Source organism: Drosophila elegans, unplaced genomic scaffold, assembly GCF_018152505.1.
Source record: "Drosophila elegans isolate 14027-0461.03 unplaced genomic scaffold, ASM1815250v1 contig_149, whole genome shotgun sequence".
NCBI lineage: Eukaryota > Metazoa > Arthropoda > Insecta > Diptera > Drosophilidae > Drosophila > Drosophila elegans.
In genome coordinates, this window is record NW_024545513.1 from 7,564,684 (window position 1) to 7,580,881 (window position 16,198).

The 16,198-nt window shown below is 35.9% G+C and overlaps 1 protein-coding gene across 5 annotated transcripts in view; it reads left to right on the forward strand.

The window, feature by feature from the left end:
- The window catches only part of LOC108136556 (solute carrier family 41 member 1), a 30,191-nt gene that overhangs the window by 10,500 nt on the left and 3,493 nt on the right, over positions 1 to 16,198 (forward strand). For 2 of the 5 annotated variants that reach the window (XM_041708149.1, XM_041708150.1), the window contains exons 2-4: positions 11,259 to 12,457; positions 13,974 to 14,356; positions 15,798 to 16,122. In XM_041708149.1, coding sequence (XP_041564083.1) covers positions 12,007 to 12,457; positions 13,974 to 14,356; positions 15,798 to 16,122 — 1,159 coding nt within the window. In that variant the 5' untranslated portion in view covers positions 11,259 to 12,006. Of the gene's footprint in view, positions 1 to 3,741; positions 4,098 to 11,258; positions 12,458 to 13,973; positions 14,357 to 15,797; positions 16,123 to 16,198 lie in introns of those variants that run through there. The other 3 variants (XM_041708151.1, XM_041708152.1, XM_041708148.1) reach the window with 2 other exon arrangements.

The following is a 16,198-nucleotide window of genomic DNA, read 5'->3' on the forward strand; positions in this document are numbered from 1 at the left end:
CAATTTCATTTGAGTAATTTGCTCGGAAAACACAACGAAATTGACAAACAAAAAACCCAGCGAACTCAACGATGTCAACTATGTAAATGACCCACCGCCGCCTGTCTCTCCCCAAAGTTCCTCATAATCCGTAGTATCTCTGATAAGCGGTAAATGTATCTTTTGTCAGCTTGTTTGCATTTATTTTATTGTTTTATTTTCGCCCGCTATTTGTTCGCTTGTGATCGATATTGTACTTCCCTGTTTGAGTTCAGTTGGCAACTGTACCTCAAAAAAACAAGGAGGGGGTCTGGCGAAACATTGCATGTCTCACACAATGGACATGTTCTCGTGGTAAGTCCCCCACGGGGATATTTTCAGATCAATTCCTTCTTTGTTAAAACCATGATTATTTACAGAAAACGAAGGTTAAAGTAGTTATACAATTTTTGCAGTTTGGTGGGCCATAGTGTTGGTGTTACTACCCATTTAAAGTGAATATATTTCATTAAAATATTATTTAACTTTTGCTTTTATAGAATCCGAACAAAAAAAATTCTTGAAACTGACCAAGACACTTAAGACTGTTTAAAAATACATTAAACGTAATTCGTTTAATAATGTAAAGATTGAGAATTCCCAAAGCTACAGCACTTTACAAAAACAAACAAAGATGTGTCTAAGTACTGCTCTTGAGAAAGACGATTGATGTCCCAAATACGCAAATTCGCGTCCAGTTGTAGTAAACAAACATGAGTTTACCTTCTTTCTTCGTGTATTTTTGTTGACTTTGGGGCTTATAATCAAAAACTATTTGTAAATGCGGTGCCATTCGTTTGGTTCATTCATTCATGTGGTCATCCATTGAGATCTGGCTCTTCACAACATCCTGAAAGCCAAGCGAGCTCAATTCTCAATTCCGAATTCAAATCTTAATTAAAGCCCCGCGGGGGCTTCCAATCGAGACTCCATACGCCAGATGTTTGGGCGTACGTTTTCGGCGTTTTGTTTTCGGGTCTTGGACTTGGACTCTCTCGCACATTTCATCCGGGTGCGGAAAACCAGTTTTGTCTATCGAAAAACGATATAAAAAAGCTTAAAATAAATAAATAAAATAAAACGAAATCCAAATAAAATAAAGTACACATGTTGAATAGTTTTTTTTTTAATGGTTTCGTTTTGAATCTTGGCACATACACATACCAACAAAAAATTATCAAATTGAGAGTGTGCTTCACAATCGAGTGCCAAAGTTTAAAACACTTTCCATGTTTGTTGGCCCCCTTTTTTTTGTGGATTTACTCTTACCTGTGGGTCAAACAGTGTCACAATTATCAACTTTGTTGTCTATTTTTGGTTTAGTAATCTATTTTCAGACGTAAGAGGCATTATTAGAGGATTAAGAGCGGATTAAAATGGAATTATATTAAAAAGCAAATTTCGATTAGTGCTTATGTTTTATAATCTGTTTTATACTATCAAAATATGTAGTTTTCCTCATAGGTAAACATAACTTTTTGACAGTTAAGAAAAGTTGTTCATCTTCTAAGAATTTGTTTTACTGTGTACAACATAATCTTTAACTTCATCTATGTTTTTCTTGGATTGCTCACAACCTAATCGCCATATCGGTCCAAAAAGAATGGTTAATTAAAGCGAAAGCTATTCTTGATTAGATTTACCTTTCAAAATAGATATTCATTTATTTTCTACAGAGGTAATCTTTGAAACTGGCCAATGAAATCGTACAGTGACAAGTTCGTAAATCTTATCAAATGGTGTAGGTACGAGCAATAACAAATACATATATTCCTTGATCGGATTTGAATTTTCGTAAGGTGTTTTGACTTCATCTTGGGGTTTTTTTTCTGAAAATTAAATGACTTTGGATGGGCGTTTTCAAATGATAAATATAAATATATTTTAAATTCTTAGTAATTATAGGTATAAAGACTCAAGTTTTTTGTGCTACTCAATTGATTTTTGTTTAATTAGCAAAATGTTAAAATTCATTATTATACGGCTATTTGTCCCACTTGAGATGAAGTATAACTTAGCTTGTTATAAAATGGTAAACTTATGACGCACATACTTCGTTCAACTGTTGAACTTGTAAATCATGATTATATTCCTTGTGGAAATTACGAGCACCCATCAATTGTCGACTTGTTGACCGATATAAGTTAAAATACTTTTCGGTTACAGCGTTTAATATTGAAATATTATCTGTTGCAAATGCGTCAGAAAAAGGTGCAAAAAGGGTTGTTGCTGATTGTAAATCATGGATAATACTCTGGTGGAAATCACGCGTTCGCATCACTCATACGACCCGTTGCCAGCGGTACATCATGAGCACGTAATGTGCCAACTAACTGTCAAAAATCGTTGTCAATTACCACGAATCGCCACGAACAATCACGAAGTTCCAGCCGAAGTATTGTCGTCGGGTTTCGCCAGCGGTTCGCTCACCTCTTCGGCTTTTGACCGTTCTAACGGTCTACGCCATGAGCGCCGCGTCGCAGCGGCAGAGACGCCGGCGCAGGTGATATTCTCTGCTGGGTTTTCTAGTTCCATTTTCCTCATGGGGATTTTTTTTGCACATCCTGAATCTAATAAAATTTTTATTTTTAAAATATTGATTATTTGAGTGTTGTCAACCTTAAATTTAAAAAATTTTTAAGTATCCAGGATAACTCTCGAAAAATGAGCCTTAATCACTGTAAACAAACTGGAAAAGATTAAAAAGAACTTAAGTTTCTTTAATGGACGGTTCTTTAATACGATGGTATAAAGATAATCAATTTTCTTGGCTCTTAGATTTTTCACGTATTTCTGATCTTTTGTTCAAAATAATTCACTCTCATAACAACCTGGTAGTTTTCTTAAGGCTTAAATAAATATTTCTTAGCTCTAATATTCTTTAGGCAGTTATTTTTCAAGAAAATTTAATTTTTTTATCCCTTTGATATATTAAATTTTATCTTAAATTAAATTGAACTTCTTACAATGTTTACTGGGTTTTCTAAGAAATTTTGTATATTTTTTGATACATCTATAATAATGTTTTGATTCTTCAGTTAGTTTGACTTCTCTTCTTTAGGAAAATCTTTAAATCTATTATCTTTTAGAGTCATCTTCTATTTTAAACCCTCTGTATGTTTATTTAATCCGGGCATGGAAGGGTTAACCACTTAGGTTGTACAAAGCTTGAGTTAGTTTTAAACGATATTTGAGTAAAGATTACCTCTCCCTGACTTTTTGATTCTTCTGTGAGCTCACTCTCTCTCTCTCGGCCATAATTTAAACCTCCTCTCTTTGATTACCCGATTTTTTCTAACGGTAAAGATATTGAAGCCTCTGGGTTTTCGTTGTGAATTCATTCATGCACTCGATATGCGATCGCTGCTGATAACAGGCAGAGTCGGGAGCGTAAAAACGCTCACCTGTCGTACTGCTCGGCACTGCCGATGCCGGCGTCGCTCTGCCGCAGTCGCTGCCTCTGCCGACGTCGACACTATCTCTGAGAGCGGGTCTCGATCCGAGTCTTATCATGACCGACGACAGGCCCAAGTGGCTTATTGATTCGGGCCAGATTCGGGCGTCAGCATCGTCAGTTTATATTTGTAATTTTTGTTTTTGACTTTTCTGTTCCCCGCGAGCGATGAGCCAGCTCTGCCGGCGTCGCTGCCTCAGTCGGCGTCGCAGTCGGCGCTAAATGGAAACGCTTTGACGCGTTATAATAACAAGTGTTTGCCGTCTTTGGACATTCAGTGTGCGATATCCCGGCGGACGGTGCAGACAGCGTTTTGCCTCACACGATCCGAGCAAAAATTACACCATAATCCTATATGAAAAACACTAAAAGTTACATTAAAAAACTGTTAAAGTAACGCGATTAAAGTTTTAAAATTAAAACTTAAAACTAAATTTTTTTTTTACTGTGACAAAAAACAAAAAGTACAAAATAAAAGTCATTACAAATACAAAACATACCTCAATCAGTAGTTATTTATACGTGCTAAAAGTGCCCAAATAAAAGTTCCCAAAAAAAAGCAACTAAAAAATAATAAAACACCCAGTGAATTTAACAACCTCTCAAAGAAAATACAGCTGATAAAGTAAGCCCAGATTTTAAACAATCTTCTCGTTAGTGAAAGGTTGAAAGGCGGAAATCAATGGAATAGGAATCTTTAAGGCGTTATTGCTATTGCTACCTTTAACTGGGGTCTTGAAAGCGAGCAGAATCTGTTCGAATCTCATATTTCTAGTCTTTCGTGTCGTTTCTCCCACTCGCATCGAATTGGTTAACTAGTTTTTGGCAATACTTTTTAGTTTTTATTTGGGCTTTGCCAATCGTTTGTCATTGATCGATGGTTTACAGTTGGTTTCGATTTCCTCAGATGATCTCACACTTTGGATCGTAACTCTTTCTTTTTATAGGAGTATAATAGTTTTATTTAGAAGAATTATCTGCAATTCTTGTTCATTTAATGGCAAAATTATTATTCTCAACTCTTTTTCATTCTAAAAGATCTATAGGCCTCTAAAAACATCTACCAAAATTTGTCTAAACAAAGACTTTGACACATTTAAAGGCAATCAAAATTCTACAAGAAAATCTCCACTTCATTTATCAACTCCAAACTGGGTGTCATTAATCAAATAAAAAAAGTTTGTTGAGACTTTTATATGAAACCGTTTTCTTGTTCGCTAATTGAGGCTTAAAACAAAATTATTAAAATACTATAAATAATATGCACACGTGTATAGAGAGCAACCTTTGCTGAACAAAAACAAAAATATATGTATGAATAATAAAAAAAAAGCTTTACAAAACTCGAAACAAATTGAATCGAAAGGCTGAAAAGCTTTGAGTTTATGCATACTTAATGCAAAGAAGAAAACCAAACCGAAACAAAACAAAAGAAAAAATAGTATTAACAATAATAATTAATTTATGTTTGCTGGTATTTCGTTTTCACGGCCAAATTGCATTTTAAGTTGGCTTTTCGGATTGAATTTTATGCTTTGGCGGGGGGTTCAATGTCTCCACACCTAGGGTTATGGTAACTATAATTTGAATGCGTTTCGATTTGATTTGATTGGATTTCTCCCTTTTGAGAATCTACGAAAGCCGACTTCCCCAATTTTCCGGCTTGTATGTAATATAGTAGACGACGACGGAGTGACCAACTGCTGCGTGTAGTTAATGAGTTTCGCTCGCACTTCAATCTGATTTCTAGTAAGCCAGTATTGCCATTCACTTGCTTTTGTTAAGCTCACTAAGACGGCTGCAGATTGCAAACTGGGTAACTGGGTGGGCAAGGTCGCCGGTGGATCGCACGAGGCTGAAATTTTGGGGCGGGGAAACCCCAGAAATGTATGAGCATCAAGCGGAAGAATTTTATAAACTTCAGTTTCCTAATTTAACTTATAAAAGCTATCCTAGCTATTTTTTAAATCGCAAAACTTTTCAAAATATGAAAAAATATTTTTAAAAATCAAATCAAATCACACAAGACTCCTGTTTGAAATGATGTTATTTGATTATCTTATAATCACTAAAGGATGTTTAATCTTAAATCACAATGATTACGAAAGCAATCATTTAAGTACATTTAATCTGTTCAAAACAACTGTGTGGGCTTTGGCAGGAAAGATTCACACCTCTCAAATTCTGAGGTGAGCAAGAGCGAAGCAATTATCGATTTGAGATTTGTCAATATAGTGAATCAGTAAAACATTTTATTTTAATTCAGTGCAAAATTACTCATACATTTAATGGATTATATCATCCAGTACTCAAAGAGTTGATAACTTTTTATCAGGTAATAAAGAAATCCATAGAGAGTCATGAACTAAATATATTAATTTGTAAATCAATAGATAGGAGATCATAGTGACTCACACTCGATGGCTGACTTCTTCTACTGGCCAATCTTCCCACGAGTTAGATTCTGAATACACCTTATGCATATGTACATATATTGTACAAGGCACCTGTTCTGTTGTTTTAATTCTGCTCTGAGCCGAAAATGCTGTTTTTTGTTCACGCATTGATGGCAAGTTGAATGACATTTGAAACAGTTTCAGTTTTGGTCTCGTTTCCAGTTTTTCAATCTCATTTCGTTACACTTTACACCTTAGAAAGAATTATAAATATATAAGCCAAGCCGGTTAGGTGATTACTTGTCTGAATAATTTTGTTTTCGAATTTACGGCCAAACAATTTGTTTGTTTCGCTTGTTTTGGTACAGGCATAACTTTGTACATTTATATATTTTTTGAGTCTCTAGGGCTGACAAGGCAATTCATTAACAAAAATTATTGTGTCCAGAATCGAATTCGATTTCACCTGCGTCATGCGCAACAATAAAACAAAATAAAAGCCAAGCCGTAAAACCCAAACAACAACAGCAGCGAATCCCCATAGGAAAGACTTGTTTATTTAATTTTTATCTGTTGCCAGGGCCCAGAAAATGATTCTGTGTGAAGTGAAATGAAAAGCGTTTCTATCTCGAATGCGATTGTTTTTTTTTTTTTGTTTTTTTTTTTATTATTATAATTTTTTTTTTCTTTTGCCTAAAGTTCGTTTACATCGCATGCAAATGAGGCGATGAGATGAGCCCAACTTGTGTTCACGTGAACAATTTGCATATTTATGCATGCTTTTTATTGTGAATGAGCAATATTTTGTATATTACGTAGCCGCCCAGTGGGACGCACGTTTCTGTCGCCGCATCGTGAGAAATGTATCATAGATAGCAAAATCCCATAAGAAGATTGCGTTCATTATTTCAAATGCTAAATACCGGCTAGTTGGCATTTAATTGGATATATTTGAGCGGTTTTACTGGCAAACGAAAAGGGGTAGATATATTCGTGGCACTGATATAAAATACTTTAATATCATTTTTTAATTTTTAATACGGCTAAAGACCTTTTGTAAGCTATAGTTTAGCAATTTATATATTTTGTTTCTGTTTAAGCGTTATATATATTATACCAAACCCATATACCATTGCACGCAGGGTATGAAACCCTATTTAAAATGCATTTCCTAGTACGAAAGTACTTGCCACAGGGGGGCAAATTAAAAGTGAAGCAAAATAGCTTTTAATGAAGCCTGGGAACAATTTAATCATAAAACATATGTTCGTGTATATATCCTTACATTATATATCTGCCCGAGAAGTGTGCAAAGCGACTTTTTAAGCGCACTTAATAGAAATTAGCCCGGGGCATCATCGCACATTTAATATTTAGCGCACGTTTTGCTAATTAACGCCGACAATGACTGTGGGCATTCTTGGGTTAAATGTGCGCTATATGACTACTTGGACATTTGTATTGTATTCACAATCATAGAAATCTCGCCAAATCTTCCAATTTATTTTTATTTTCATTATATATATTATGTATTATAAATCATTAATCTTTTTTTTGCAATCTAATCACTGCTGTGCAGAATTCAAACAAAAGTAATTAAGTTCCAGTAAATTGATTTATTATCAGTTTTACTTTAGACTTCTCACTTCAACCTTCGGATCATTTCCAAAAAAAAAGATTGCTTGGTTTATGATTCTTTTATTTTCGGCAGCTCCTATGTCACCCTTTAAAACGAGATCTTCATACGAAGCCCTCAGATAAAGATATTTTATGATGATGCGCTTCATCGTAAACTATCTTGTGAGTTCTAAGATTACTGCCTGGATCCTACTCTTACCATTTTTTAGGGCCCAAAATAGTTGAAAATCTGTTTAAAACTATACCATAAAGAAATTATGTTTTATTTTTGATAATTCAAATATGGTTCTATTTTAAGAGTCCCTTAATATAAATGGTTTTTGATTAGTTAATTTTTTTATTTGTAATCTGTTATAATGCTTACATCTGTTTTCAAATTTATTTAGTTTTTTGTTAACAAATTTTTGGGTTTAATTTAAATCCACTTCTAAAATTCACAGTCACCAAATAATTGAGTAACAAAAACTATCGTGCTAGCATTAAAGACCTAAACTAGTTTTGATTAATTTTAAGGTTTTTTTTATTTTGTTTACCTGCTGGTTTTTTTGCAACAAAATCTGAACTAGTTTTTAATGGTTGGATATTTACTTGAATGACTTTACCTTTTTTGATTTGTTTTAGCTCGACAATGCATTTAAACTTTAAAATAAAAAATATAATCTTTAGGTTTTAGAAGTTAACAATTTTTGTTCTATTAAATTTAAAATTATTAAATAACGGTTGTGAATTTTGATGTAGTGAGAAAAGATGTGTATGTTATTAATGAAATAAAAAACAAAATGGAACTAGTTCAGCGCTCAGTCATTGCCCATTTGCAATGCAATCCGAATAAAACCTGATCTTGGCATTTTGTAAATTTCCACACCCAACTGGAATTTCGCAGACAAATCGTCTGCCAACTAAAAACGAAGAGTAAACTAAAAGAAACCCCAAACCAGAGTGAAATTAAACTTTTGGCATTTAAGCGGGTGAATCGTAAAACCATAATCATTGAAAATCAATTGGTTACTGCTTCTCCTTTGGATCGATAAGAAAATGGGCAAAAAAAACCAAGACTGAAAGGCGGCAAAATCGATTGACGATCGAATCGATTGTATTGGATTGTCGGCAACGGCGGCGGCTGATCCACTAATCAAGTTGCATTTATATGCCCACCCGATCCGCTGACTATATATAATTGCGATTTTAGTTCCGCATGCAAACAAATGGGAAAAAGAGACGAAATTCAATTTAGTCCCCAAATGCAGTGCCACGCCCATCACGCGCCCACCCGCCCACGTGCTTTGTTTGACTCTGAACTTGAAAATCGCAAATCAGCCAATGAGTTGCCGCCAGTCAAACACTGCGTATACGTAATGCGAATACTTGCTCTTTCCCTTTACTGTCTTTTTAAGCTTTTGTTTTTTTTTTTATTTAAAAAGTTGTTAAAAACTAATAACTTTTATGTATAATGTAATGTATAATTACCTTTCTTAACAAAACCATTTAATACAAAATGCTGAAAAAAGAGGTTGGTTCTAGCAATACTAACCTTTTTTTGAATTTTTTGGCAATATTTATTTTTGTGTTCTTAAATAGTTAAGTCCATAAAAATGGTAAACCAAAAATAACCAATCGGTCGGTAGAGATAATTAAGAGTACTAGCTATTTCTGGGCACGCTGCGTATACGTAACGCGAATATGATTCTCACATTTGTAGGGGTTTTGCGTTTTTTGTTATTGTTAAGCTATTAGTTCGAATGGTTGGTTCGTTTTGCCTTGATAAGCTTATCGGACTTGTAATATATAACCCATGGCTGATTTTAAGAAGTGTCGTATTTTACAACCAATTGGCTACTGATTGTGTTACAGATAATCTGGAATAATATTTCATAAAAAATGTATATCTTAGAACTCTAAAATAGCATCTTCGTAAAAAAGGAATGTAAAATGTCTTTTCTTTATGATTACCATACATTTTCCGTAGCCTAGAATAAACCAAAGTGAATCAGAGGGTATTAACAAACGTTTAGCACAGGGAAAAAAGGCTTAAGACTTAACGCCTGAGAACAAGGTGGCAAATAAATTGACAGTTCAAATATTGAATTTACCATTGATATGGAATGTTTTCGCTGTCATTATATGCATTTCCATTATCTGTTGCTGTCGTGGTTGACAAGTGTTTCTACGTTGTTCGGAAAATCCTCCGTTGGTAGGTGCATTGTTTACGGGTTGATAGAGTAAGTCTTATTCTACGGAGCTTTCTCATCACTTTCCCACTAATCAGCGGTAATCGAAATCGTCCAATAACCGATAAGATTTGATTGAAAAACTTTTTTAGTACAGTGAGTTTTTGCAATCGGAAATGAATCATCGATGAATTGTGAAAATAAGGAAAAACCAAGGTGTTTATCAATGGTCGAGTGGGCATTTCTTTGTGAATTGGGAGTTTTTCGTATTACTTAAGTTGTAGTGCAGCTGAATTTTTTTTAGAGTTATTTGGTAATATTCAAGTTTTACTACATATTTATTTAGACCCAATGTTATTGTAATTGACATCTCCTTGTCTTTTATGGTGAGCAAATAGATAGAGATAATATCATTTTGTAGCTGGAGCAATACTTATTTATTTTTGTGCATTACGTAGCCGACGCGTGGGACTGATTGTGACGTGATATTGAGTTGCGGGAGCAAGGCTTTCACTCCACAGTGATAAGAAAACCGAAAAAAAATCGCAAAAAAAAAAACCCTTAGAAGTCTCAAGTGGATCATTCAATATCGAATCGCCTCTCAATCATCCCTGCCATCGGTTTTATATATTGTTTCCAGTTGTCAAAGCCAAGTGGCGGCAATTTATTGTGTCGAACTGTTGTCAACGCGTTGGCAAATAAGCAGAATTAAAATCTTATCGCAGACAGGCGTGTGAGTGGCGAAGGAGATGTTGAGAAACGTCTATAGAGTCTATATAGTTCATAGAAACTAAAAACTAAAGAGTAAAAGCACTGCCTGCTAAAAACTATTAATAAAATGTGTACATGTATTAAATTCACCAAAATAAGAAACTTTAAAATGGTGTAATCTCATGCATAGCCGATAATGTTACGTTTACGTTCACTGTTTAAAATGGGTAATTTCTTTGACTTACTGACAAACTGGTTTACTCTGGGGTTTTATTTTCTCCAAATCATTTCACGCAGTTAAACAAAAACATAAAAACACTGACGATCCTAACAAACAGGTCCAAAAACAAAAACCGAAAACCGATTTTAATTATCTTGGTCAGGGTCTTTTATTTCCTCGACCATGCGGAAGTTGAAAATAATTTGTTCGGGCAGGTCAGGCATTATTTTGGGGCAAAGAAATAACCGATGAACGCAGGAAATTAATCATTTGTTAAAATTAATCAATGATTGATTTTTTTATTTATTATAACCATTTAAATTCAAGTACAAAAATTTCAATCTAAGTAATTAAAATTTTCAAATTAACTTTACTTCAAGATTAAACCAAATATGGTTTTATTAGTACTTTAACAACTAAACGCACATCAGAAGCAACCGATTTCTTAATAGTGTACCAGTTTAAACTAGTTAATGGTGAAACAAACTTTTGAAGCTTTTGTAGACTTGTGACCCGATCTTTTGTTGCTTTTATTGATTTCCATTGATTCCACGTTCTAGCCAATCTATAGTATATAATCAAACCGATCTTTAATGATCGATCTTTCTTTAAACAAGAAATAAACCATATGCGTTGTTGTTGTTGCCTTGCAGCCATATCAACGGTCCGGTGACTAAGCTCAACCTCTCAACCTCAGCCTCAGTCCTTCTACCTTCTACCTACTACCTACTACCTACTACCTCTCACTTCCCCCAGTACATCCTGGCCCCCATAAACTACGGACATTACGACGCACACATCCTGCGACAAACACACGGCGCCCCAACATTCGCCACATTTCCAATACAATGTAAACCAAACGATTCTCCGGATTCTTTCAATTCTTATTCCGATTTATATTTTTCATACATTCCTTAAACAAAACAAAAAAGAAAACGTAAGGCTACGTAATACTGTAAAGCAATCAATGCACTTTCCATAATTCTTAACTTATTTAATTATTTATCTAAAAATAAAACAATTTTGTGATATATTTTTTGTGTTTAGTAATAGGTAAAAAAAAAAAAAAGAAAAACCAAAACAAAAAGTATGCAAAGCCCATAGACAAGTAAACCATAAAAAAAACAACAATATTTATTAGAGCACCAGTTTATGATTTGTGTTGAGAGTTTATTTTGCGTTGTTTTAAATTAAATATAGTTTAAAAGCTTAGGCACTCAGGATTTAGTTCAAATATAGTTTAGTCGATGAGTTTCAATTGCGAATACTCGCTTGAGAAAAGGCCCCCGCACACGAACAGACACACGCATGCACGCCAACCGTTTGGGGCTGCTCCACACCGACACCTAAAGACCCTCACACACGACACGACGACCACAGACACGCTAAACCAATGCTAAAATGTCGCTGCCCAACGAACAGACAAACTTGCCGCACAATCCCAGCCAGCCAGCATCCACAGACACACCATCTACACCATCCACAACAGGAACAACACCTTCCACACCAACACCTTCCACAAAAACAACAACACCGAATGAGCTGAAACACCGCCTGACGCCATTGAATGTGCGTCGTTTATCGGGCTATGTCAATCCGCAAGTGATCAGTGATAATGCTGCTGATGATCCCCCGCCCACCACCATTAATATTGGCCTCTTCAACAACAATAACAACAACAATACAAATAATAACAACAACAACAACAACAACACAGCATCAACAACGCCACCATCTGCATATGCCACACCACCAATATACCAACAACAGTTGTCCACACTGACAGCAACCACACCGCTAGATGTGGCACCGGATGATAAATACAGATTGTTTACCATTTTCAATGGAAACGGTGAGTGCAAGTAAAAAACCCCCTCCCGATGCGATAAAACCAAGTTCCACAACAACATCAAGCAGAGGCAACAACTCTCGGCTCTCGTGTATATAGGTCTTTTCGAGGAATTTTTGAGGTTTTGGTCACACTGAACACTAAAGAAACACCATATATCGTTGATCTCGTTTCCTTTTTTTTTTTTTTTTGTTCCTTGCGCTCTCTCTCTCTCTCTCTATCTATCTATCTATCTCGCTCTGACTTTATCTTACTATCTTTTGTATTTACTCTTGATAAGCAAATATTTATATTTTAGCGCCCAGTCCCTCGTTTCCCTTATTATTTTACAACATATTTGCCTTCGGTATACTTTGTATTCCTTCTTTATTACATTAATCCCATGCAATAATCGCTCTGGCTTTTGCATGTCTCGTCTATTAGCGCTTAAACACACAGAATGTTTACTTATTATCAAGCATGCTCCGCCTCACCCCTGGTTCATCTCGATGCAGTGTTTCCTCTTATGTGTTTCGCTTGAATTCTGATCTTTATTCCCGACTATATGGGGTATATGGGGTTCTTAAAACGGCAAGGGACTATTTGCCTCGTAAACTTGATCTAAACATGCTTATTCTTATGATTCTATTATGTTCCAAGAAGCTGGGCAGGTAGAACAAAACAACTTTATTTCCCAATTTGACTTACTGTTAATAAAGGATTAGTAGATCGATAGCTATAGAAAGGTACATGCTAAGGATTAGACATTCTTAGGGGATATTTTATAATAAAATGTATTGGATCTCAAAGATTCAGAAAGCTATACCTTTTAAACTTTAAAGACCACATATATGTATATTAAGCTTGATTTAAATTACATTCACGCTTTTTTCCAAAAACTGATACAACATTGGAGGGGTAGCCAATCGTCTCAACCCACTCGACTTGGATTATGGCATTCTTTATTGTTATTTTTGTGATGTTTAATTGTTGCTGTCTCGGCGGCTCGCGAATTTGTTTATGGACGAACGATTCGTGGTTTATGAACTTGGCTACGAGTCGACACAGAAACCAAAAACGCAAATAAATATACGAGAATTCTATTCAAACGAGTTTTTTTTTTTTTACATTTATTAATTTTTTTTTTTGTTGCTTGAAGAAGACTTCACCTGGAGACTGTCGAAAAAAACTGAAATGAATAAAATACAGAAAATCAGAGACATATGCATATATACATACGTACATGTTTAATTTATGGCGATGTTAATTAATTGCCTTGCTAATTGCATAATACTGCTAAATTTAGATGCATGCCACACACGCACACTCCAGCACTTAGGCCACTGCATGCACCACAAATGTATATATACATACATAGTATGAACATAGAAGTAGCTTAGACATGTATGAGAGAGAGACCCGAGCACCTAATCCGGCGAGCCACTTGGAACACTTGATCTGTGCCTGATCCCCAACTAACCCGCATCTTGCAACCCCTCTTTCTTTCGTTTCTTCCCCAAAACTCAAACTCAAATCCCAGATCCCGACAATGAGAAATTGTCGGGCCTACCACATTCGACAACCGGTTCACTAAGCTCAATCATCACGACGTCCATAGCATCCTCCGAACCGGATCCTGGAGCGGCGAGTGGCGGCGGCGGCAGCGGCGGCGGCGTAGGAGGAGGAGGAGCAGGTGGCGGCGGAGGCGGTAGTGGCAATGGCGGTATCGGTTCGGGTGCCCTGGTCGCAGCGGACGCCTCCAGTATCGCCGGCATCAATGGCAGCTCCGAGGAGAAGTTGGCGCTCAACAGGCCCGGCATCAAGCAGGAGAAGTGGACCACGATCCTGCTGCAGGTCTCCATTCCGTTCTTCCTTGCCGGCATCGGCACCATCGGAGCTGGCATTGTGCTGGGACGCGTTGAGGTGAGTCTTTCTATAATATTAATATTACAAGGAACAGCAATAATCTGTTTATTTTAAGTTGATAAAAAAAACGGAGGGTTTTAAAGATACAGCCAACAAAAATTGTCATGGAAACTAGGTGAATTTTAAACTTTTTGATTTGAAAAACTTAATACCACGAAATTAACAAAATAAAACTTATGTGGTTTGAAAATGGGGCCTCAGTTTTCAGTTAATATGAAAATTTAATGGTGATGGGTAGCATATTATTTCGAAAGTATTATATCTAATATAAATACTTACTATATAAGTAAGCTACAAACAAATTTACTCAATCGTGATGATACTCGTTTTATTTAATTGATATTGTTTAAGGCGTTTTATCTGACTTCCATTGACTTTGTAGGTTTGTAGGTGCCTGAAGGGCGATAAGCCCAGCGAAAGTCTAAAGCAAAAGTCAGTGCAAACTACAACTACGTCATTAAATTGTAAAAATTTGTAATTGACAGAGCTCAGTGGCCCATTAAAAAAAAAAAAAAAAGATTTGCAACCAAGTCAAGCACAAAGAAAATCGCAAAACTGTTAATTACACATTTCACTTAATTCCTATTTGTGTGGGAAAAATACCAAGTTGCAATGGGGTAATCAAATCTGTAGGTTAGTCGAATATAGTTTATCAAATGATGAGCTCGAACAGGCCTAATTTATTAGAAACAATGAGGCGCCCAAGTTTTTTGTAAACATATGTCACATTTGATAACACTCTGTTGACTTTGGTTTAATAAATTATTGCAATTATGCAGATAACGAATTTTTATGGCTCAGCTCCATAAATAATCCTGTGAAATAAATAATGATAAATTTAGGAATTAGGTATTATGATGAGTGCCATGACAACGCTTTCAATAATCGATCTGTTTGACATTCAAGACTTAAAGAGCCACTCAATCAAGCAAAAACCAGACAGAGCTCTGAAGCTATTTTTAAACCTTTCCCCTCCTTTGTGTACTTGGTGAATCGGCACAATTCATTTTAGAATGTTATTTATGGCTACGAAGTATACATCAAATATGGTACATATGTGGTGGATAGTAAATGTTTAATTGCCTGCTAATTGATGGTAAAAGTTCTGGGCCAAACTGGAGTTGCAGCCAGTTACAGGCGGCCAATGCTCGAAATGAACTGAACATTTTCAATAAACAAGGGGAGGGGTTTGCATTTGGGGCTGTAAATACAAATATAGCTGTCATATATATTCGATGCACTCGGCCAAAAAGGGTGTATTCACTTTAAAAAATGAATAAAGCCATTAGCACAAATTTAATTGACATTTGGTAATGACATTTTAAGGGAAATAAATATACATTGTAGGTAATAATCGTAGGTATTGTTCCTCTCTATATACATATATGAATTAAATACTAATTCAAAATCTTTTTTCTCTTTTGCCGTTCTCCTCCAGAAATGGTATGTGTTCAAGAATGTGAGCGAGTTGTTCATCCTGGTGCCGGCGCTTTTGGGCCTGAAGGGCAACCTGGACATGTGCCTGGCATCGCGGCTCTCCACGCAAGTGAACCTGGGCAACATGACCAGTCGGCAGAGCGTGATCAGGATGATAGTGGGCAATATAGCGCTGGTGCAGGTTCAGGCGACGGTGGCCTCCTTTCTGGTGGCCATGTTTGCGGTGAGCGTTGGTGCGGCCATGACCGGCGATTTCTATTTCGAGAACATGATGCTGCTGACCGCCTCGGCGATGTTCACGGCCACTTCGTCATGCTTTGTGCTGGGTAGGATTTTTCTCTTCTTACTTTGCTTGCATTCCATTCGACGACATGGCCCATTAATGGCAGACGTCTTTTCCTT